The 25,078-nt window shown below is 33.3% G+C and overlaps 4 protein-coding genes across 6 annotated transcripts; 3 read left to right on the forward strand and 1 right to left on the reverse strand.

Moving 5' to 3' along the window:
• Positions 1-1,916: 1,916 nt before the first annotated feature.
• Positions 1,917-6,758, reverse strand: LOC100253791 (DNA-directed RNA polymerases II, IV and V subunit 6A). 3 transcript variants are annotated; one of them, XM_002279508.5, is made up of 7 exons: positions 6,555-6,758; positions 5,929-6,036; positions 3,323-3,356; positions 3,049-3,218; positions 2,905-2,956; positions 2,256-2,323; positions 1,917-2,150 (listed from the first exon to the last, which is right to left on the reverse strand). In XM_002279508.5, the coding sequence occupies exons 2-7, from the start codon at positions 5,961-5,963 to the stop codon at positions 2,081-2,083; spliced, it is 429 nt and encodes a 142-aa protein (XP_002279544.1). In that variant the 5' UTR covers positions 5,964-6,036; positions 6,555-6,758; the 3' UTR covers positions 1,917-2,080. The 3 variants fall into 3 exon arrangements, with proteins under 3 accessions (XP_002279544.1, XP_059589551.1, XP_059589552.1); XM_059733568.1 differs by having other exon boundaries at positions 5,929-6,068; positions 6,555-6,693; XM_059733569.1 differs by having other exon boundaries at positions 5,929-6,296; positions 6,555-6,693.
• A 5,871-nt stretch (positions 6,759-12,629) lies between these two features.
• On the forward strand, positions 12,630-14,537 carry LOC100262428 (probable (S)-N-methylcoclaurine 3'-hydroxylase isozyme 2). The gene is made up of 2 exons (XM_002274550.5): positions 12,630-13,638; positions 13,729-14,537. Exons 1-2 carry the CDS (start codon positions 12,751-12,753, stop codon positions 14,335-14,337), a joined length of 1,497 nt encoding a protein of 498 aa, XP_002274586.2. The 5' UTR covers positions 12,630-12,750; the 3' UTR covers positions 14,338-14,537.
• A 141-nt stretch (positions 14,538-14,678) lies between these two features.
• LOC104882160 (uncharacterized) lies at positions 14,679-15,455 on the forward strand. The gene is made up of 2 exons (XM_010664246.1): positions 14,679-14,930; positions 15,057-15,455. Exons 1-2 carry the CDS (start codon positions 14,679-14,681, stop codon positions 15,453-15,455), a joined length of 651 nt encoding a protein of 216 aa, XP_010662548.1.
• A 7,498-nt stretch (positions 15,456-22,953) lies between these two features.
• On the forward strand, positions 22,954-24,547 carry LOC100267583 (probable (S)-N-methylcoclaurine 3'-hydroxylase isozyme 2). Its single transcript, XM_002274526.4, has 2 exons — positions 22,954-23,844; positions 23,942-24,547. Exons 1-2 carry the CDS (start codon positions 22,954-22,956, stop codon positions 24,545-24,547), a joined length of 1,497 nt encoding a protein of 498 aa, XP_002274562.1.
• Positions 24,548-25,078: the final 531 nt, after the last annotated feature.

Genomic DNA, 25,078 nt, shown 5'->3' on the forward strand with positions numbered 1-25,078 from the left:
ATTAGGAAGAGACATTTAGAAATTTTTTTCACATATCATGTGAAAAGGTTATTTCAAGTGTGTGGGGTCGCTTGAGTGGTTATAAAGACCTATTGAAATCCTAAATTCAATTATATAAGATTTGAAGGCTTTAGTTGGAAGAATCCTTACATTAGTGGTTCAAACTTAAATTCAATTATTGAATCACTATACAAATTTTAGAACCCCATTTATGGATCACATTTTGAAATTAGATTAATATATACATTTTTTATCCAACAAATAGATTTTTGAAATAAGGATATTTTATAAAAGGGATAAAACAACAGTAAAAAAAAAAAAAATACCTTCACTTTCTGAAAAGCATGGAATATGATCAAGTATGATCCTTCTTGAATAAGAATAGTCTCTATCAATTTTTTTTTTTTTTTATATATATACATATCGTGTCTAAACAAATTTTGATTAAAAATCAATAAATTTGTTTTGACAAGTAGGAAGACCAAATGGTTATATTTCTCTAAAATATCTTTGAGGATCCCATAAGAAAATCTTCTAGGATGGATGGATCATGATAGTGAACTCTGATTTGTCCATGCCCAAATCAATTAGCCATGTTAATGAACTGTGGTTTGCGGATATGCACCATAAGTCGCCTGAGTCTAATTAAAAAATTATGGGTTGATCAACAAGTTGGTACGACCATATGAATGATAAATAAAACAAATGAATCCCAATTTTTCTATGCATTGAATGGGCTTATATAATAATGCTCCTTTGACAATTCTAGCTGAACTGGTAGATGATTAAGGTTTTTTCTTAACACGAAATTTTTAATTAATTGTCTAAAGACATTGGTAGTACTAAAGAGTTCATGTGATTCATGTATACGTAACAAAATCACTTAGATGGTCCGAAGATCTTTACGCCATTGCTTGCTTAGTCTAACTAACACGTTTAAGAAAAATACGAGCCTTCTAAAAAATATGAGCTTGTTTGACAACTGGTTTTTGTTTTTTAATAACAGTTTTTTATTCTTAAAATCAAAAAATTGTTTTTTAAATTTGAAAACACATTTAATAAGTGCTTTTAAAAACATAAATTTATGAGAACTTATTCTAAACGCAAGTGTTTTATAATAACATATTTTAATTGATTTTTTGAAATACACTTAAAAAAAAAGTAAAAATATAAAAAGAATTTAAAAATAAAACACTGTAAATAAAAATTATTTTTAATAAATATTTGGATATACATCATACAACTGATTTTAAAAACTGTTTTCGAAAACGTTCTCAATCATATTATGATTTGGATGAATATAAGAATTAGGCTATGAACATGCCCTTGTTTGCTTTGTGGGAAATTCATGATTTCGCAAATAATGGAGAGGAGAGGAACCCTTTGTTTCACAAATGGTGATGATGATGGGATATGGATTCTTTGGGGTCTCAAATCACAGCTACATTGGAAATTTGGAAGCAAGCCAAGCGACAGTCTTGTGTGTCGGTTGGCAGGGGGAAAGAGACGTGGGGATTTAACCTGAAATAGCCTGTGCTAAGACTTTGCATTGCAAATGTTGGTAGAATAGCAGTTAGCCTTAAATTTGGGTTTCATTGTGGGGTCATTATCAAGGATGAACAATGAAAAATGTTTCCCTGAGCTAATGGTCAGTATGCATATATGTATATATGACCTTAAAGCATTCTGAGATAAGCCATTGTTAATTTTTTGGTGCTAGAAACATTTTGTTTTGCCATTTTTGTTTCTATATTCAATTCCATTTCTAGAGTCCATTGGCGCAGGGACAAATCATTGAGGTCTGTAGTTTCATGGCAGGAGCCCATGACCCAGGTTGTGGGTGACAAAATACCAGTGGAAGTAGTGTTAATCATTTCACACACAAAGACCTTCAACATTCTAGGTCTCCATAAAAATAAACTTGGAAGGATAGTAAGAGATTCAACATTAATTTCACACACAATGTATTTGCAAATTATGTATTGTTGATCCTACTAATAGTGTCACTATCAGTGAGTTACAAAGCCACATCAAACAGGACTTCCAAGAGTCCATTTCCCCACAGCCCAACGTGGGTTAGTCAATCACCTCCAACTTGCCTCTTCCATGAATCCTCTACAATCAATTCATCCACTCCCCAATCTTCATAACTGGAAAAACCCCCACAACCAATGATTAATGTAAAGAAAACGAGAACCAAACAGAAGCAACAATAAGACAATAGTAACTTTTCAAAATAAGAATGTTATTGTTACCTTCCATCAGGCAGGTAGCGGCGGATGGTGAAGGGTATCTTCCGCTCACGAAGTTCCTTCATTGCAATCTAAAACAATTAGACAAAGGAATATCAGAGTCATGAAGCACAGAGGGGAAACTTGTGGAATTAGTGGTACAGCAGACGAAATGAATGAGTGCTTCCAATCTGTTGCGTAATCAACATAGATCAATAAAATCAAAACAGGAAATTGAAGAGGGTAAGAGGCAAGATAAAAAGATAGGGGAAGCTGCTACTACAAACTCAGAATTACCATCCTTCCTGCAATTGTGAGTTTTCTTTTCTCATTGTCGTATTTATTTGTTTATTTAAAAATGAGATAGTGAGAACAAGACAAGGTTTGCAATGTTGCAGATGAGTAATGTAGTAAGGAGCATGAGAATAGAAGGTAAAACCAAAAATGGCATGGCTGCAGTTATGGGAAAAGACACGTTAAATTAATTAAAAGGGAAAAAAAAGGGTGTGTTTACAGTTCTAATAATGTAGAACACAAAGACAATAACAAATTCCCAACTTCAATTAGTTGAGATAACACTTCATTTAGCAGAGCTCACTCATGTAACAGGGGAACTGCCACCAACTAAAATGATGAAATTCAAAAGACCAGCACAATTCTTAAAGAATCATACCTCAAGTGGATCTGTCTCACCCTCCAATTCAACCATCACAGGCGCATTCATGCTGCCCAACCCACATGAAAATTTGTTAAATCGTTAAGGCATCAACCAACTTGATTAAAAGGATTTTAGACTAAAAAGTTAAGAAAACCAAACCTGATCTGCAGAGCACGGGTACCCAAGATTCTTGCTCTCTCATATTTTGTCATATACTTTGAAGTCTTTCTGGGCCGTTCTACCGTCTCATGTACTTCTTTTTCTTGCTCTTCAAGAGCATCTGGAACATCTTCATTGTTATTATTTTCGGCTTCTTCCTCTGCACCCTCCTGTCAATTATTCCAGCAATATTTTAATCAATTCATTTATAAGCAAATAATGTTAAAGTGCATCAGATGAATTCACGAAGCAAATCAAAATAATAGTTTCATACTTCAATCTCAGGCTCTGGCGGCTCATCCTCATATCTGCATCAACAAAATTCATCAAATATTTAAAATTCCACTATGCTATAATATTACAGATAGCCATTGTACATTCATATGGTACATTCTGTAATCTACATGAGAATGATGGGACTTATAAACTATGCCTTTAAGGCAAGGAACTGGAGGATAGCAGAGAATAAGGTCATGGAGCAATTCCTGTTATGACTCCAAAGTCAGTGTGACACGAATGATGAAATCAGACCCCTTAGCACAATTTGGATGAGAAAACAAGAAATAGCCAACAAACTTTGTGTAAATCACCATCAGGAAACAACTGAAAAGGGCTACATTCTTGACACACATGAGCCTTACCATACATTTAATGTTTGGAAAATTTGAGGGAAAATGCAAGGGAAAGCAAATAAAGAGGAAAAGAAGGTTAAGGAAAAGAAGAAATAGATTTAAATTTAATAAATTATTTTTTTTATGTCTCTTCAAACTCATTTCACTTAATTTTTTTTTTTTTTTTTTTCTGGTTGATTCCTGAAAATTTTGAGGGGAAACATAGATGGAAAGAAAAAGATAGGGGAAAAAAAAAAGATTCAAAGTTAATAAATTATTTTTATATACTTCTTTAAACTGGTTTCACTTAGGTTGTGTTTGGTTTTCGAAAAATACTATGGAAAGAAAAGAAATGTAAAAGAAAATGATTTTCTCATATTTGGTTGTCCTATAAAAAATATTAAAGAAAATCAAATATAATTAAAACTAGCTAAAAACTTATATATTTTTAAATTATTTAATATGTATATCGATAAATTAAAATAAGTAAAATGAGTTTGAAATAACAAATAAAAATAATTTATCAACTTTTAACCTACTTTTTTTTTCCTTCACTTTTTATTTCCTTCTACTTTTCTTTTATATTTTCTTTCCCTAACATTTTCCCTCAAATTTTATAGAAACCAAACATTATTTTTTCTTTTATAATAAAGAATAAATAATTTGAAAATACATAAAAAAATATGAGAAGATGAACCAAACATGTGATATCAATTTTTCTTAGCATTTTTTTTTCCTTTCCTTATGCTATATTTGGTTCTTGGAAAATTTAAAGGAAAATGCGAGAGAAAGGAAATAGAGAGGAAGAATAGAAGTAAAGACAAAATGAAAGAAAATAAAAAAAACAAATTTAAAGTTAATAAATTATTTTTATATATTTCTTTAAACTCATTTCACTTATTTTCCTCTTCTGTATGAATATTAAATAATTTGAAAATACATAAGTTTCTAACTAATTTGAATTATATTTGATTTTATTTCATTTTTTCCATGGTAAACTAAATATGAGAAAATCATTTTCCTTAACATTTTTTTTTATCTTCCTTTAGTACTTTCCAGGAACCAAACATAGCCTTAGTACTTTTGGGAGCCAAACATAGCAATGAAACCCCCTAAAAGGGTATGACTATCTTGGGATTGTAGTTCAATTGGTCAAAGCCCCACCTTTAGGTAAACCAAATTTAAGAAAATCATTTTCCTGAGTATTTTTTTCCCTTTCCTTAGTACTTTCCATGAACGAAAAATAGCATTAATGTGTTGCAAATATGAGTCTAATATGCTACAAACATAATGAAAAATGGGATCAATATTTATTTCACTGTCTCAAAGCTTATTTTATAGCTACGTTAGGAAATTGATCATATGCAACATATTATTTTACAGATTTAAGCAAACAGAGTTCCCTAGTCCTTTTGAGTGTAGGCATATGGTTCACTAGTCCTTCTGGTCCAGATATATCACATTGCAACCTGATACCTGGATGATTCATCGCTAATATTTGTTCTAAATTTCTATCCCAAATATATAAGGAGTTAGCTAGTTGAGTGAAGTGTATACCATGACTGTTCTGTCTCTCAATAAATACATAAATTGCACAGGTAATGCAGGTTATTTCAGAGTTAAAGTTGTGCCTAATCCGATCGGGAAAACAATTTATCAGGCAATGAGCCATGGTATGATTCCAATATCAAAAACACAAAAGTAGGGAATCACAATATGGCATTGTTAGAAGCAAGGATTTGACCAATAAGAAAAGTTAGGCTCCCCGGACGGAATGGTGCCATTAAATAGCATAAAAAACTAAGCCTATAACCGTAGCCATTTCAATATAATTCATAAGGAAACATTTAAAGATCTCAAAACCCTGTGTTGCTTATTTAAAAAAAAAAATAAAAAATGGGAATTCACGATTTTCAATGGATTAAAACTGGGAGACCTATTTGCCACAACCATTACCCTACGATCATTCGTTTGGTTGCTGAGAAAGTTTTAAAACAATAACATTCACATGCAAGAAAGCATTATCAGAACCTATTTGTCTCCACCAAAGTTGAAAACGAAAAAATCCCAAAATTTTCCCCTCAACCTCTGTTTAGGTGTGGAGAATTCCAGCCCAAACAATCAGAACTTAAAATTCGAAATTTTAATTTCCCCTCTTTTCGCCATCTTTTCTCGACAACCAACAGAAAATTACCAAGCCACAAACAGGATTGAAGGACAAAAGATAAAATCTAAAATTCTGAAAATGCGAGTAAAAGGAGGGACGAACCCCATATCCACGTCGTTGTACTCTTCGTCCGCCATCGTCGATTGATGAAGGTGCCGTCTCTCTCTGCTTTCTACGCAAAAACCCTAGCTGGGTGCGTTGAATAGTCCACTAGCCCACGGGAGAAACAAAAGTGATGGTAACTTTAAAAGCGATATTTAAAAGCTAAAATCAGGGATTGAAAAATCGAAAAAATATCGCCGATATTTCGAAGAAATATCGGATATCGGACGGCGCCGAAACGATAATCGTCACCGATTATCGATCGACGGAAAAATCGACAAAAAATCGGCAAATCGGCGAAATACCGATTTATCGGAAAATTTCCCGATATTTTCCTACCAGTCCAGCCCGCGCACAGGATACAAAATCTGGCTCAAAAATGTGGATTTAGGGTTCGTGAAATTTAAATCCAATGGCACAACAACAAAGAGACCCTTAAAACAGATCCAGAAAACACAGGGAGCAAAAGAAAAGCAAATTTTTTGGTTTTCTTTGGGGGTTTTGAATGGATTTTCTCGGAAATCAAACGAGAATGAATTTTCCCGGAAATCAAATGGGGGATGGATTTTCTTGGGAATCAAACGGGGGTTGCAAAAAAAATAATATCAACGTGATTAGATTAGTACCTGCGAGGATTGAGAGTGGCAGAGGAAGATAGGTCTTTTTAGGAAGAGGAACTCTCTTGGCTGGAGGGCAGCTTCAGCGGTGGAGGGCAGCTTCAGAAAAGGGGAAAGGGGAATTCTCTCGGCTGGAGGGCAACTTCAGAAGTGGGTGGCCCTTTTAATTTTTAGATTTAGTAGAGGTAAAAAAAAAAAAAAAAACCAATCATGAGAGCAATTTTCCTCTACCCATATAAATAATTATAAATTATTGAATTTTATTTTGATTATTAAATAAATTAATATTAATAAAAAAAAGTTGTTACTATATGTTTTTAATAAAATTTTAAAAATTAAATCTCAAATAAAATATTTATATAAATTAATTTAATTTTCATTTAAAATATAATAAAACATGTTTTAATAAAAATATTTTAAAATTTTTTAAATAAACATTATCTTCAGCAAATTGGGTCATCTTCATCTAACAATATAATGAAATCACATCGATCTCTTCCTTAGTATAAGGACTATTGTAATATAATATGTATTATATTTTTGTATAAATTGTTTTTATTCAATAAAATCAAATATTTTTTAATTCAATTCTAACTCTATATACTTTCAAAATTCATATATATTATTTTTAAAATTCAAATATCAAATCTACCAATATATCTTTGTTTAAAATATCTTCTTAATTATATATATGTCAATTACACTTACAAGATAACTTTAAAATGTGTATTTTTACTTATTTTATCATTTTTAAAAGTTTTTTCAAGCATTTCTATTATTTTTAAATAATTTTCACTTTATCGATATTTGTGAAAAAAATATCCACCGATATTTCTCCGATATTTCCGATATATCCGTAAAATCGAAGTACCGATATATCCGTAAAAACCGATATTTCAATCCTTGGCTAAAATAGAAATGATATTGTATTTTTTCTATATTTATTTTTCTATTTACTCATGTATATATAGTAAAGAAAGTGAGGAAATAAAAATTTTAAATTAAGTTTATAAATTTATTTTATTTTAATAATTTTATCTCCCTTTTCAATAAAAAAAATTAAAAATTTAAGGCAATTTTGGTTGCACTTTTGTTTTTAAAATTAAAATTTTGAACATAATTCTAAAACTCATGTTTGATGGTTTGTTTTTCATTACTAAAAGAAGGTAAAAATTAATTTAATATATTCCAAAACCTATCAAAGTTTAATCTATTTTGCCAAACACAATCAAAGCTTTTCTAATAATTTGATTAAAAAAAAGTTTTTGAATTTATTTTCTATGATTTTCTTTGTTCGACGAAGAAGTTTTAAACAAGTTTTTGAGCTAATTTTCTTTCATTTGTTTATTTACAAATATAAATATATGAATAAAAATATTATGTTTATTTTATAGACTTTTTTTTGTACCGAATACCTTGTTCATAATCACATTATTTCTACTTATAAATTTTATTACTTAGAACTTTTTATGTTACTCACATTTTCATACTTAGATTACAATTTTTATATATTAATACTTTGCTTATATTTTTATTTTTGATTATATTCTTCATATCCTAATAACATTTTTTGAATCTTGGTCATACTTTTTCATACATAGGTTATACATACATAGGTTATACAAATTTGTTCTCTTAGACCTCGTGAAAATTTGGCAATTTTTGTGACACCAAACTATAAAACATTGGTAGCATGTCAAAAGAATTTTACACTATCTTTGTGGCACAATAACTCATGGTCTTACTTTCAGTGCTTCATCCTCTCTCCATCCTCTCTTCATTTGTATTTTTCTTTTGGAGATAATTTGGTTTGTTGGTTTTCATCCAAATAATGAATTGTATCTCATAGTAATATGGAGTTAGAAAATCAAGCATTGGCTAATGTTATAGTTGAACTTTTATAGTTTCAATATTTTTGCCGTTGCATCTTATTTTGCCTTCTGCATTATTGGTCTAGTGTGATAATATTAGTGTTGATTAATTTGCTTCTAATCCCGAGTTTCATGCTAGAATGAAACACATTGAAATTGATTTTCATTTTATTTGGGATATGGTTCTTCGTTAGGATTTAATGATGCAATGTGTTCCTTCTTCAAATTAATTTGTAGATATCTTGACAAATCATCTTCCTTCTTCTTGGTTTATAGAACTTGAGGGCAAATATTTGTTATTAATTCAACAAGATTCTAATTAATTAGAGATTGGTTAATTTATTAACTCTTTTGTAAATAGAAGTTTCCCGAACCTTATCCCATCCTTTCAAGCCTTCCCAAAATATCTATATATTTCCTTTCTAGTTTCTTAACTTTCACTATTATCATACATTTTTTCTATCCAAACAAAAATGACAAGAGATATTAAAGGCATTTAATAAAATTTAATGATTAATGTTTGTGAGTTAAGACGAGTTAAAAAAAAATCATGTTTTTCTTTTTTCTTAAAATTTATTATTTAATTTGTTACTTTAAGTATTAAAGATATTTATTAAAATTAATTTAATATTTTTTTTACATTATTAAATTTATATATTTAGCAAGTAATAAATTTGTTTCCCCATACGAAAAAAACAGATGTGCAATAAATGAAAAAGATACTTAAAATTTGAAAAAAAAAACTATTTACTTTGATCTATCAGTTTAAATTATTGTAACACATGTATTTTTAATGTAACTAATAATTTAATTAAAACATTAAATTAAATTATCAAATATTTTCCAATTTTAATGTCGAAATCAATGCTAAGCTAATTTTAATGTTTTTCATTCTTTTGGTTTCTTCCTCTTGAAAATATATACTATACTACTCAAGTCAATACATACCTAACATACCCCCCTTGGTTTAATTTTTATTTTTATTTTCATTCTTTTGATTTTATTTCTCATTTTAATTGAGTGTCTTTCAAGGATTTATTCTGTCCACTACCCATCTCCATCATCCTATTCTGTCACTCAAGCAGTCCAATCCAAATCCATCAGTGATTCCTTCACATACCTCAATAGAGACAGTGTCTTGTCTTCATTAGTGGACTAAGGGAACCTGCTCAATATTTATATTTGATATATCTCCATTAGCCACCAAAATATCTGCTGCCAAAGGTTCTTATCTCCACATGCGTGAAAATTCAAATAATCAACTAATTAACTCATCCTAAATTTGATATGAATACGACTCCTTTAATAATAACTTGAGTTAATATGATTAATCTTTATATTTTTGACTCGATTAACCTATTTCTTATATAATATAAGTTAATCTAAAAAATTGGTTATATAAGTGGATACAAATCTAATCCAAACATGATTAAGTTCAATCCTAACTCACAAAAAACATATTCAATTCGAGTTATATTAATGTATTATATCAAATTTTACGATCTTTATGCTTTGATGTAATGATTTTAAAAAAACACTTCAATTTTTTTGAAATATTCCAAAAATGCCCTCCAGTGATTCCCGATATCTTTCTTTCTTTTCATTCATACCTCTCTCCTTTATTATTATTTTTAATTAGAAAAATCTTTTTTTTTTTAGAAATTAATAGGTGGTCATATATTGTTTTACTTTTAAAATTATCTTTTATTCAATATTATTTTATTTTATTTTATTGATTTAGATGTTTTTTGTAAATATTTTTTAAAATTTTAGTATAGTGATAAAAAAATTATTATTTTTAATTAGAAAAGTCTTTTTTTTTTTTATAGAAATTAATAGGTAATCATATATTGTTTTAATTTTAAAATTATCTTTTATTCAATGTTATTTTTTTTAGTGATTTAGATGTTTTTTCATTAATAAATTTTTTTTTTATTTATCATACCATTTTTTTTAATTAAAATTGTATGTCCTTTTTGGTAATTTATTAATATTAAAAGTGTTTTTATATTTATACAATATATTATAAAAAACACTTTAGAATCATTTTTTCTGATTATCATAAAAGTGTTTTTCACAAAAACACTATAACAGAAAACACTTCAAATAAAAACACTTTCACTAGAATCACTACCAAACGGGCTCTAAGTATCAGAAAACTCCTTGAGGTTTCTTATATATCAATGATTTCCCCTAAAGTTTCTGAACTATCAGTAATACATCAAATGCCTTTCTTGTATTACTATTCCAGTCTTCCACCAGGTCCACAACTATGGCCCATAGCAGGCAACATCATCTTCTTGGCCGAAAGCCCACTTGGCTCAACTTGACGGCCCAACTATCTCGTTGGAGGCTCGTAACTCAATCGATCGTCGTAGGCTCTTCTCCGGCGGCAGCCGCTGAAATTCTTAACACTCATGACACTGCATTTTCTGGCATGTATGTAACGGCCAGCTTCCTATTATTGTTCGGGTGTATTAGACCTTGTGAGATATGACTGGGACGTTGTATCTATAAAAGGTGATTATGGTATTTCATATTAGATGAGGAAAAAAAGTTCTTAATCTATACTACTATTGAAATATGACCTATTTGTTTACCATTTTCTCTCATAAGTCCCTTTGTTGAATCAAACAATTTCCTGAATATCCTTACTCAATTACCCAAATATATCCGGCCCAAAGTTACCCAAAGCAATGGCCTATTAAAAAAGCCCAACTATGAGTGCCAATTCCTGTAATAAAGATGATAAGAGGTTACTGTTGGCTTTTGTAACGTACACATGGGTAATTGGCATAGTGCAAAGCCAGGATGTTGAGTAACTCTCAGGCTCTTAGATTGACTTTCTTGTTGTTAAGTAACATTGTCTCCATCCATATAAGACTGTATAGAAACTGTTTCGTTTTGTAACTCCAATACATCTTGTATGCATATACAATCATAGATTGTATGATCATAATGTATAAATGCATTTTCTAAGGAGATGAGGGGGAGTCATGCTAAGCTTTTCTTGTATGTAGGGATTGGCACATTAGCTTCAGTAGCAGGCCAACATACATCATTCTAATCCAGGGGTTCTCATGGTATGAGAGCCTTTGATGGAGTGATTCTTATGTACTCTTTTTGATTTGATTGGTGTCTGATAAGAAGTTCTTATGTGAAGATGTATTTCCTTTTACTCAGTGAAGCTTAGGATCCAGTCTTTCAGGGTGCCAGAGCTCTTTATAGAGATTCCTGAAACTGCAACTGTTGGTTCCCTCAAGGTACACTGATATTTCTCATGATAACCAGATGGATGCTTTGGGATTTACCCTGGAGCTTAGCCCTTCACAAGCTCCCCCAAGCTCTGTGTCCAGTAGATAATCCCTTTCTGCTGCCTTACAACGCACCTCAGTCTCTAAGCAAGAGCTTTGCACAGTCCTCATTGAAGCCAACAAGGGGAGATGACTAGATTAAGGTTAAAATGGACAGTTTGACACTAACATTAATTGATATTGAGTGAAGCCCATCTAGTGCTTTAGAGTTACACTCCAAAGAGGGATATTGTCAATGGGCTGTCATGTTTGCACTTCACCTGTTAATTCATCTTTTTAGTTTTTAACAGTTTCATACTTCCTAAATTCAAGGAGGAGTCTCCTTCTATACATTTGTATTTTTGTCCAAAAAAAAAAAAAAAAAAAAAATCCAAAAAGAGATGCTGAAAGGTAGATATTAGGGTTGATGGTGGTGATCTCCAACGTGGGAGAATTCATAAAGCTAAAAGCGACAAGTCACTGATGAATATGAACATAAATAGTGAGATTCGTATCACTTTGAAAAGACTTGACAAGTTGTCGTTGATTTCAAAATGCAATTATTGGAGTTAAAATTACATGAAGTCCGTGGATTTCATGATATTTCAAGTCCGAATATGAGAGACATTTTCTTGACTTATTGTTAAGAAACATACTTCATATATTTTTTATTATCATTTAAATATTTAAAAAAAATTAAAACACTTAAATTTACTTTTAAAAATAATATATATATATATATTTTAAAAATATTTATCAAAGTAGTATGTTTGTCAACTTTTATTTTATTATTATTCTTATTATGGTTTTAAAAATCATTGTTGGTAATTATGCTTAATATTTTGAAAAATAATGTAGAAATGAGAATATTTTTTTGAGAAAGAATTATTTTTCCACCAAACTGAACAACCAAAGTGAATAGTTTGTATCAAATGGTAACCTTTTTCGCTCTTGCCAAACAAACTTTTACTCAATGACATAATTAATTCTCCATAAATAAGTCCCAAAATTTGCAGCTTCAGTTTCATCATCACCACCACGATGGCTACATACACAATCATAGCAGATATCAGCCTCTTCTCCTTTTTGTACCCTCTTCTTCTGCTACCATTTTTGCTCATTTTCAAGCATATTTTCCTCAAATCTCCACCACTTCCACCAGGTCCATATCCATGGCCCATCATAGGAAACCTCCTCCAAATGGGGGGGAACCTTCATGTCAAACTTGCTAATCTCGCCAAACGCCATGGCCCACTCATGTCTCTCCGCCTCGGTACACAAATCATGGTGGTCGCATCGTCGTCTGCAGCAGCCATGGAAGTACTCAAGACCCATGACCGGACGCTCTCCGGCCGCTATGTCAGTACCACAATTCCAGTTAACAGCCCTAAGCTCAACCATTTGGCAATGGCGTTTGCCAAGGTCTGTAACAGCGACTGGAGGAATCTGAAAGCTATCTGCCGGATGGAGCTGTTTTCAGGCAAAGCAATGGAGTCTCGTGTGGAGTTGAGGGAGAGGAAGGTGATGGAATTGGTGGAGTTTTTGGAAAAAAAGGAAGGTGAAGTGGTGAAGGTTATGGATCTAGTGTATACTACTGTCTGTAATATACTTAGCAATAAGTTTTTTTCAATAGATTTTTCTGATTTTGAGGGTAGGGATGTCCGTGGAGTACTGTTGAAGGATCTCCTAAATGAAAATGCAGAGTTGGGGGCTACAAATATATTAGACTTCTATCCTATATTGGGTGGATTGGATATTCAGGGCATTCGGAAGAAATTGAAGGAGATCTTTAGGAGGATTCCCACTACTTGGGAGGACATTCTCAAAGAAAGAAGAAAGCAAAGGATTCATGGTTCCAGCCATGGAGACTTCTTGGATGCTTTGTTAGAAACTGGGTTTGAAGATGATCAGATCAACCATGTGATTATGGTCAGACAAACACTATTATAGTTATAACTTATTAATTAATTTTCGTTCTGATCATAACTTTAATTTACCTCATCATCATCATCTCTGCAGGAGCTGTTCTTTGCTGGGCCAGAAACTAGTAGCTTGACAGTAGAATGGGCAATGGCGGAACTGATTAAAAATCAAGATGCCATGCATAAACTTTGCAACGAACTCACACAAATCATTGGTGAATCTCCAGTAAGAGAGTCCCATTTGCCTCATCTGCCCTATCTCCAAGCCTGTGTGAAAGAGACACTGAGATTGCACCCTACAGGACCACTGCTTCTTCCTCACCGAGCCACGGAGACATGCCAAATCATGGGCTACACAATTCCAAAGGACTCCATAATATTTGTGAACATGTGGGCAATGGGGAGAGACCCCGGGACTTGGGAGGATCCATTGAGCTTCAAACCAGAAAGGTTTCTGGATTCAAAGTTGGAATTCAAGGGAAACGATTTCGAGTATATACCATTCGGTGCAGGCAGGAGAATGTGTCCAGGAATGCCTCTGGCTGCTAGGCTAGTTCCCATGATTCTGGCAACGTTTGTCCGCCTGTTTGATTGGTCTACTCCGGGCGACATGGACTTTGCCGAGATTGACATGGAGGAGCGGTTTGTTATAACATTGAGGAAGGAACAACCACTGCGTCTTGTTCCTAGGATTAGAAAATATTAGCGTGGCTTGTATGCGTGTTAAGTTTTGTTATTCTAGATGTTATGTTGTTTTGGTTTGTTACCATTAAGTCCCTATTGTTAAGGGATGGTTGTTTGATTGATTTAGTCATACCACATTATTAGGATCTGTTAGACGTAGGTTGTTATTTCTTGTTTCAGCTTGTTCTATAAGGCTATATAATAGCCAAGTTTGTTCTTCAACATTCAAGGTGAATCCTCCTAATTTCCTTATCTTTATATAAGTCTTTCTGGTTTTCTTAACATTTGGTATCAGAGCTCCATCACGGGGCCTGGTTAAAATTAGAAGTAGTAGTCTTCTACGTGTGTAGTAATCGAAGTATGATGACAGAGAATTCATTTGTGCAGCCAACAGTTTCGAAATTTGATGGGCACTATGATCATTGGGCGATGCTCATGGAAAACTTTTTATGTTCAAAGGATTACTGGGGCTTGGTGGAGAATGGGATTCCTGCAGCAGCAGAAGGTGTTGTTCTCATAGATGCCCAAAGAAAGAACATTGATGATCAGAAGTTGAAAGATTTGAAAACAAAGAACTATCTATTTCAAGCATTAAATCGTTCAATCTTGGAGACAGTCCTCAACAAGGATACAACGAAGAACATATGAGATTCTTTGAAGTAGAAATATCAAGGTACAACATGAGTAAAGCATGCACACTTGCAAGCTCTTTGAAAGGAGTTTGAAATTCTTCACATGAAGGTAGGAGAATTTGTGAATGAGTATTTTGCTCGGACTCTTACCATAGCCAACAGGATGAAAGCAAATTGTGAGAACAAGGGAGATGTTGCTATAGTTGAAAAGATTTTGAGATCCATGACTCCCAAGTTTGATTATGTTGTGTGTTCCATTGAGGAGTCTAAGGATATAGACACCTTAACTATTGATGAGTTGCAAAGCAGCCTGCTTGTGCACGAACAATGCATGAGTTCTCATGTTGAAGAAGAACACGCTTTGAAAATTACTCATGGAGATCATTCTGGAGGAAGGAGTCGAGGTCATGGAAATATTAACAGAAGAGGAAGGGGACGAGGCAGACAAAGCTACAACAAGACCACTGTGGAGTGCTATAATTGTCACAAACTAGGGCATTTTCAATGAGAATGTCCAAGCAAGGAGAATGAGACCAACTATGCAGAGACTCAAGAAGAGATGTTGTTGATGGCTTACATGGATATGAATAAGGCTGATAGAGAAGATATGTGGTTCCTTGACTTAGGATCTAGCAATCATATGTGTGGGATGAAGGAATACTTCTTAGATTCTGATGAAAGTTTCAAAGATTCAGTGAATCTGGCCAACAACTCAAGCATGGTTGTAATAGGAAAAGGTAATGTGCGACTGCAAGTGAATGGAATAGTACAGATCATCACAAGAGTATTTTATGTGTCAGAGCTGAAGAACAATTTATTGAGTATTGGGCAATTGCAAGAAAATGGGCTTACCATTCTATTTCAAAGTGGAAAGTGTAAAGTATTTCATCCTAAGAGAGGCTTAATCATGGAGATGAAAATGTCTTCAAATTGAATGTTCATACTTCTGCTATCTCTTAGCCTATAGCATCTACTTGTTTAAAAAAATTAGGACTTTGATAATCTAACCTTTGTTAACAGGGGAAAATGTTTTAACTTTCATTACCTTTGGTGGAGGTAATGATAATTTGTAAACCCAGTTAGTAGGGTAGTTACTGACCTATTGTATATCATTAGATTGGTTCTACTTCTATCCACCATCATGTAAGGAACACATGAAGTGCATCTTGTAAGTCCCAATTTGATGGATATATATATATTGGTAAAAAGGCTAGAGTTGTTCATTTAATATGTATATTTGCAAAATAATTTTATGCTTAAATTATTTTGAAAATGACACATGTAATATTAGTTGTTTTGTTATGTTTGAAAGCATACTACAAAGATTTCCTATTTCATTTTGGAAACAAGTATACTTGATCTTTATACCCCTTATTGGGCTTTAAGCTCACTATTTTTAGTAAAATATTTTCAGGTACACCTAATTTTGGCAATGAGTGATTCGGGTTGGAGGGGTATTTCAAAAGTCCATTTAGTTATTAGTTTTAAGTTTAATGTCATAGTGACATTTTGTTATTAGTAGTTTAATTTTCCACTATTACTTTGGAACATTTGTTATATTTGGATTAAGGATTTCATGCGAAAGGATAATTTCTTTTAAGACATATAATCATTTTGGCAGTTTGCTTGTAAAATGACCTTGGTGCTTAGCTTGCGGGTCATATATATATATTAAAGAGTTGGGCTAAAATTTGCTTAGAGTTAAATTCCAAGGGTTGGCCCAATTGAGTGTAGCTAGCTAGGGACGGTCCAAGCTTGATTGAACCTAAATCAAGAGGGCCTATGCTTGACCTAAAACCCAATCAAGAGGGTCCAAGCCCGACCCTGTCCCACCCATCTTTGTTCCATAAGCCAAGTTCACTCAATTTTGATATCTTTGTTCCATTGTTCCAAATGAAGGGTCCTACGTATCTAGATATAAATGAAAATTATGGAGTGACATTGAGGAAGGAACAACAGACTTTACAACTTGTCCCTAGGCATGTGAATGAGGTAGGCCATGCTTGTAACGACCCGCTCCCAACCGTCTGTGTAGATATTGTTTGCTTTGGACCCAAAGGGGCCTTCACAGCTTTAAAACGCGTCTACTTGGTTAAGAGGAACCTCTACATATATAGCGTCAGGAACCTTCTCTCCTATCTGATGTGGGACATCACAAACACCCCCTTCCCCCATGTAGACACAACGTCCTCGTTGTATCCCATGAGATTGCTAGGTCAAACAGACAAACACCCAACCCCCACACCGGGGTTGGGGATTGACTCTGATACCATTTGTATAACGACCCATTCCCAACTGTGTAGTTATTGTTCGCTTTGGACCCAAAGGGGCCCTCATGGTTTTAAAACGCGTCTACTTGGTTAAGAAGAGCCTCTACATATATAGCGTCAGAAACTTTCTCCCCTATCTAATGTGGGACATCACAAACACCCCCATGCAGACACAACGAGGATGTTGTGTCCCATGGGATTGCGAGGCCAAACAAACACCCTTACAGGACCAAACAAACCCCACACCGAGGTCGAGGATCGGCTCTGATATCATTTGTATAATGACCCGCCTGTAGACGCATTTTAAAGCTGTGAGGGCCCCTTTGGGTCCAACGCGGACAATATCTACACGGATGGTTGGGAGCGGGTCGTTACAATGCTAGCCTGACCTAGCCCATACGTAAGCCTAAGGAGGGTTAGGCTTGGGCCGTTCTAGGAATTTAACTTTAGTTCAACTTCAGCCTTAGCCTAACAGTTTAGCAAACTTTATAAAACATTTTTTTTGGCTTTAATGCTTAAATCAAACTTTGGCTTAAAACATTGTGGCAGACTCAAACTAGGCTTTGGGCGTATAGACCCAATTCACATTCCTACTTATCCCAACACAAAAATCATAATCTTAAAGCTACTTTGCTTTCTTGTTTGTGCGATAATTTTTCACACATTTTACTTCTGAATTCTTCCTTAAAAGATATCAATTGCTGATGATAATTGTTAAATGCTCTTTTGGCTCAGTTTACTAGTCTTTGGTATTTTTCTATTAGAAAAGGTCCTTGTAGGCTATTTTCTTATTATTATAAAGGAAGTATCTTATTGTGAAATGTTCATATAGGAATAGGTTTATTTTATAATCAATAATTAGTTTCCTATATTAAATATTTCTATGTAATTAAGAAAAATGCAAGAGGAAGTTTTGTTCAAAAGGGAGAGGCCTTTTGGATGTAATTAAGGCTTTGGGACTTGAGAGTTCTAGTATTGTAATTTTTTGAATAGTTGTAAAAGTTTTTCATCATCTTTGCTCATGGATGTAAGCTTTTAAGTACAAATTGTTGCATGTTTTATACGTTTTTTTTTTTAAAAAAATTATTTGTTTTTGTTCTTTGTAGTGGTTTTCACAATAAGTTTGTATTAAAGCTAAGGTTATCAGGCCTGAAATTGTGACAGTTTATGGTTGAGAAATTTAATGGGAGAAACAATTTCATTTGATGACATATTTAGATGTGTGCCTTGTTGGTCCGATAGGGTTGTCCAAAGAATTGAAAGGTAGGGAAACTCTACCAATGATAATGTTTGATGAAGACAAAAATGAACTTATGGAGAAATCAAGGAGTGCTATTTTGTTGTGCTCAAGGTTCCTTGCAAGGTCATGGAAGAGGATACAACTAAATTAAAAGTTATGATTGAAATTGAAAATCGGATACAACTAAATTAAAAGTTATGATTGAAATTGAAAATCACTAGATAAAGAAGTCCATTAAAAATCGTTGTATTTGGAAAAAGTGATGTTCACTCTCCAAGTGAAAGAAGACATATTTATTAAAGTCCACCTTGATAAATTCAATAAACCTATAATGAAAACTAAAATTGATGTCTGAATGTCAAAATTAATAATAAAGTCATATTTTAATATATTCCTTAACAAATTATTATAAGCACTTTATGGATAACAAGATGTATGATATGGATACTTTCTCTATGAAGGATGTTGGGCCAATTTAATTTGAATTCAAAGGAGTTGAAGAAAAAGGCATTTAAGAGTATAAAAAATGCTTTCTCTATGAAGGATGATGGGGTAGCCTTGAATTCAAAGGAGTTAAAGAAAATGATCTCTAAGAGTATAAAACAAGGCTTTGTTGATGAATTGGTGGTTAAAGGAAGAATGGAAAAGAAAAACCATGATAGGAGAGGTTTGCCCAAATCAAAATTGATATTAAAGGCAAATGACAAGTCTTTCAATTGCAAAAAGGAAAGACACTATATGAGTAATTATTTATAATGTAAAAAAGAGGAAAAAAGGAAATTAAGGTTCAACTTTAAGTAATGTAGTAGTTGCAAAGGAAAAAGTAGCTAGGTATTACAAATATCTTTTCGGTTCGTATTAGTAACTTAGGTTATATATGGATTCTTGAGGCAAAGTCTTTCATCATATGTCTTCTAATAGGAATTTGTTTAGTACCTACTAACCTATACATGCTAAGAAAGTTCTTATGGGGAATAATGTCACTTGTAATGTTTTAAGGTAGACACAATTCGAATTAAGATACATTATGACAATGTAAAGTCATTAATTGATGTAAGACATGTTTTAGCATTGAAAAACAATTTGATTTCTTTAGATATATTTGACTCTACTAGGTGTTTAAAGGATGAAAATTCACCGAGATAGACAAAGCATGAAGATTTAGCTATCGCAAAAAAAATTATTTGAAGAAAATTTTACGTCGCTTCAACATGCATGATTATAAGCTAGTTTTTACTCTACTTCTTATGAATTACAAATTATTCTCGAGTATGAGTCCTAATAATGAAGCGAAGAGGATGAAACTATCTTGAACATCGTATGCATCAGCAGTGGGAAACTTAATGTTTGCAATGATTTGTATAAGACTAGACATTGCACAAGTAGTAGGAGCAGTAACTCGATTCATGAAAAATCTGGAGAGAGAACATTGGAATATAGTTAAGAGAATTCTTAGATACATCAAAGGGGTCTCAAATGTTGCATTATGTTTTGGAGGATCAGAATTCATCGTCAAAGGCTATGTTGATTTAGACTTTGCAGGTAATCTTAATAAGAGGAAATGTACTATGGGTTATGTGTTTACCCTTATAGGAGGAGTTGTGAGTTGAGTTTCAAAATTTCAAACTATTGTGGTTTTATCTATGATAGAAGTAGAGTACATGGCAACTACATAGGCTTGTAAAGATGTTATCTAGATTAAAAGGTTATTGGAGGAGCTTGGGCACAAACAATAGAAGATTTTCCTATTTTGTAATAGTCAAAGTGCCTTGCACATTGCAAGGAATCCAACCTTTCATTCTAGGACTAAGCACATAGGAGTTCAATATCACTTTTATGCGAGAAGTGCTGGAAGAAAGAATCGTAAATATGCAAAAGATCAATAAAAGACAACCTAGCATATGCCTTAACAAAACCAATTAATATTGATAAATTCAGTTGGTGTAGATCTTTTTATAGCTTGGCAATAACCTAAGCGACATGTGATGGGGCAAGACATAAAAAATGACTTCAAGTGGGAGAATGTTAAGGTTGAAGTCATCCTACATTGGAAAAAGACAAAAAGAGGAGCTTCCTTGTCCTATAAAATGAGGTTTCTACCCTTTATACTATTTATCCCAAAAATACTTTCATTCTTTTGTGAGCTTTTATGTTTTCTCCTCTTAATTGAGAGATGTTATAATTTTGTTTTCATATAGTGAATATTTTTCGATCTTACCCTATGGAGGTTTTCCTATTGATTAAAAGGGTTTTACCACGTAAGTACTTCTAACCATTACTTTATTATTTTATTTTCAAATTATTGTTGTGGGTATTAAGATGATGACAACTTGTCTTAAACTCGCTTTATTGCCATCATGGAAAGAGTCGTTGGAGAAGTAGTTGATATTTCCTCGTGATGTGTATAATTTATATAAAATAAAAATTATATTAATAATTTTAAATTAAGATTATATTTATAATTTTTAAAAATAATTTTTCAAACCAATATGCCTTTAACCACATAGAATAAGAGCATAGCCACAAACGAGTCATAGATTCTTAGTTCAAATCAAGGGTCTCCAACGGGCCGAGCCGGGCCACCCGACCCAGAGGAGTAAGGCCTGTGGCCCAGCCCTAGCCGGGCCATTGAGCCCGTTGACTGGTCAACGGGCTGGGCCGGGCCCTTGATATATCTAAGGCCCGTGGGCCCTCAAGCTGGGCGGGCTTGGCGGGCTGGGCAGGGGTAAAAATTAAAATAATTTTTAATTTTGAAGGAAAAGGGATTTGAACCCCTTCCCTTATGGAACCATAAGAAAGCTAGCCACCAACTGAGCTAGCCATCTTTTGTGTAACTATTTTGCATTAATTATATATATATTAGAAATGTTGTATGATTTTTGAAAAAAAATAGAAGTGAGTTGGCTGTTCAACGGTTACATGACCGTTGAACATGCCACTCATAATTCAATTTCAAATATATGACCGTTGAACAGTCTTGAAATTTAAAAAAAAAATAAAATTAAATCCTAATATTTAAATCCCTATAAATATTAAATACCCTCAATTTTTTTTTATTCTCTCAACTCTTAAACTCTCTCCCATTCCACAATATTTCTGATTATTGCATTTTGTCTCAAATTATTCAATATTATTGGTGGTGAAAAACAAGCATTGGTGGTTCAAAGAGTTCAAATTTGAAGGAATTTCTGCTTCGGTTCTCCAATTTAGTAACATACTTCACCTTTTCTTTTATTTATTTGTTACATTTTAATTTTACATTTATTATTTTTAACATAATATTTTATCAATAATTATAATTATGGCAAGTGGTTCTTGTTCTTCATCTAATGCATGTGATAGCAAAAAATTTACTTCAAATATATGGAATTTTTTTTATAGAATAGAAATAAATTTAGAAAATAATAAAAAAGAAATAAAAGCAAAATGTAAAATTTGTAACAAACTTCTTAGTGGTGGCTCAAATGCAGGTACAAGTCATTTAAAAAGGCATCATGAAAATTGTAAAACTAAAAATAATATAGATATTAGAAATTATATGCAATTAGATAAAGATGAAAGTGGAAATTTAAAAACATTTTCTTATGATGAATCTTATTGTCGTGAAGAAATGATTGGTTATATAATAAGAGTAGAACAACCTTTCAATTTCACTAGTTCGCTATCACCTCCAAGAGATAATGATTAAAATATTTTACTAAATGTATGTCATATTTTTATTTTTATTTTTATGGTTGAAAAGTACAAATGATTGACAAATAAGTAGGTGTCAACCTAGTTGGGATGTATTTATTTTGTAGTAATGTAAACTTTTCCCACATTTTTAAATGTAATGTATATATTCAATAAATAAAATAGTAAACAATGAATATTTTTATTAATGTAACATTTTCTATTTCTTGAATATTTTTTTTAATATATATATATATTTTTTAAAGTGGCGGGCCTACGGGCCGACCCGCTGGGTCGGGCCGGACCTAATTTGGGGCCAGTGGCCCGGCCCATCCAAAAATGGGCTCGGGCCTGTCGGGCTTGGGCCGGGCCGCGGGCCACGGGCTTTTTGGAGACCCTTTGTTCAAATATAAAAACAAAATTAGAAGTGTTTACCAAGTCATGGGAGGTATGGTTGTTCGCCAACTTTGAAAGAAAAAAAGTAAATTTTTTTTCATATAAAAAATAATGATAAATTAATATCAATTATTGAAGGCATCTGATTAAATTAATATCTTTTTACCTGCGCGAATCTCAATCATATCAGCGCATCACGTGCAAGGCGTACAATTCGAAACAAATTAATTTTAAAAATGTTCAAAGGGAGGTTTCTTGACAAATAAGACGGTATCATTTTGATGAAAAAAAGAAAAAAGAAAATTGCAGATACCAAATCCACTTAATTATCATTTGGATTTAAATCCTTCCCTTTTTCTCTTTTGCCAAACACTTTTTTAGAATCACTCACAGTATTGCGGTATCGAGGCATTATTTTCGTCAATACCATGGATCCAGACACGGTCACAGCAGATATCAGTATCTTCTCCTTCTTGTACGCTCTTCTTTTGCTACCATTTTTGGTCATCCTCAAGCACATTTTCCTCAAACCTCCACCACTTCCACCAGGTCCATATCCATGGCCTATTATCGGAAACCTCCTTCAAATGGGGAAGAACCCTCATGCCAAACTAGCCAACCTCGCCAAACTCCATGGCCCACTCATGTCCCTCCGCCTCGGTACACAACTGATGGTGGTGGCGTCCTCGCCTGCAGCAGCAATGGAAGTACTCAAGACCCATGACCGGGCCCTCTCTGGCCGGTACCTCAGTAGCTCAGTTCCAGTGAAGAACCCTAAACTCAACCATTTGTCAATAGTGTTTGCCAAGGACTGCAATACAAACTGGAAGAATTTGAGAGCTATTTGCCGGATGGAGCTGTTTTCGGGCAAAGCAATGGAGTCTCAGGTGGAGTTGAGGGAGAGGAAGGTGACGGAGTTGGTGGAGTTTTTGGCAACAAAGGAAGGTGAAGTAGTGAAGGTTATGGATCTAGTGTTTACTACTATTTGTAATATACTAAGCAATAAATTTTTCTCAATGGATCTTTGCGATTTTGAGGATGAGGGTAGAGTTGGGGGAGCATTGAAGGATCTCATACATAAGAATGCAGAATTCGGCGCTACTCCAAATTTATCAGATTATTATCCTATATTGGGTGGATTGGATATCCAGGGTATTAACAGGAAAGCCAAGGAGATGTTTGAGAGGATTCCCACTACTTGGGAGGACATTCTCAAAGAAAGAAGAACGCAAAGGAGTAATAGATCCAGCCATCGAGACTTCTTGGAGGCTCTGTTAGAAATTGGGTTTGAAGATGATCAGATCAACCAAGTGATTCTGGTTAGAACAACCCTTCTTACACACACAAATTATTATAGTTATAAGTCGTTTCTCTTACTGGTTAAATCCTTGATTTACCTCTTCATCATCTCTGCAGGAGCTGTTCAGTGCTGGGGCAGAAACTAGTAGTTTGACGGTAGAATGGGCAATGGCAGAACTGATAAGAAACCAAGACGCCATGGATAAACTCCGCGGAGAACTCAGACAAATAGTCGGTGAATCTCCAGTAAGAGAATCCCATTTGCCTCGTCTGCCCTATCTCCAAGCCTGTGTGAAAGAGGCACTGAGATTACACCCTCCAGCACCACTACTCCTTCCTCACCTTGCCGCGGAAACATGCCAAGTCATGGGCTACACAATTCCGAAAGACTCGCAAATATTTGTGAACATTTGGGCGATGGCGAGAGACCCCAAGATTTGGGATGACCCATTGAGCTTTAAACCAGAAAGGTTTCTGGATTCAAAGTTGGACTTCAAGGGAAATGATTTCGAGTATATACCATTTGGCGCAGGAAGGAGAATATGCCCAGGATTGGCTTTGGGTGGTAGGCAAGTTCCCCTGATCCTAGCGACGTTTGTCCACTTATTTGGTTGGTCCCTTCCGGGCAACATGGACTCTGCCCAGCTAGACATGGAGGAATGGTTGGTTATTACATTGAGGAAGGAACAGCCGCTACGCCTTGTTCCTAGGGTTAGAAAATAGTTGTGTGCTGTGTGGCATGTATCTGAGGGTGGGTTAGTTTTCTGGGTTCTATGTAATTCGAATGTTTCTGAATATCAATAATAGGTCTAAGCTTCATATCATTTTCATGTATAAAAGGATTTCTTGAGCCTGTTTGAATTGGCTTTTCGAAAGCCAAAAATCAGTTTTTAAAAATCTAAGTAAAATGTTTAATATAAGAATTTTATTTTAAAAATAAAAAATAAAAAATGTATGCAAAGTCAAAACTTCTTGTTTTTTTTTTAACAATTTATACATGTCTTATTAATTTTAATAATTTACAAAAATCAATTTGTTAAAACTTTTTAAAAAGTTTTAAAATATTAGTCACATTTTTTATTTTTATGGAAAAAAATCGATAGTTTTAATAAAATAAATATATACAGTAAATTTTAGAAATTAAATAAGATTTTTTTTTATTATAAAAAAAAAACAAGAGTTTTACAAATAAAAGTTACAAATTCAATTAATTGGTTTCACCAAAAGTTTTGAAAATATTTTCATAAAATGTTT

This window comes from Vitis vinifera, chromosome 16, assembly GCF_030704535.1.
Source record: "Vitis vinifera cultivar Pinot Noir 40024 chromosome 16, ASM3070453v1".
In the NCBI taxonomy this organism is placed as follows: Eukaryota; Viridiplantae; Streptophyta; class Magnoliopsida; order Vitales; family Vitaceae; genus Vitis; species Vitis vinifera.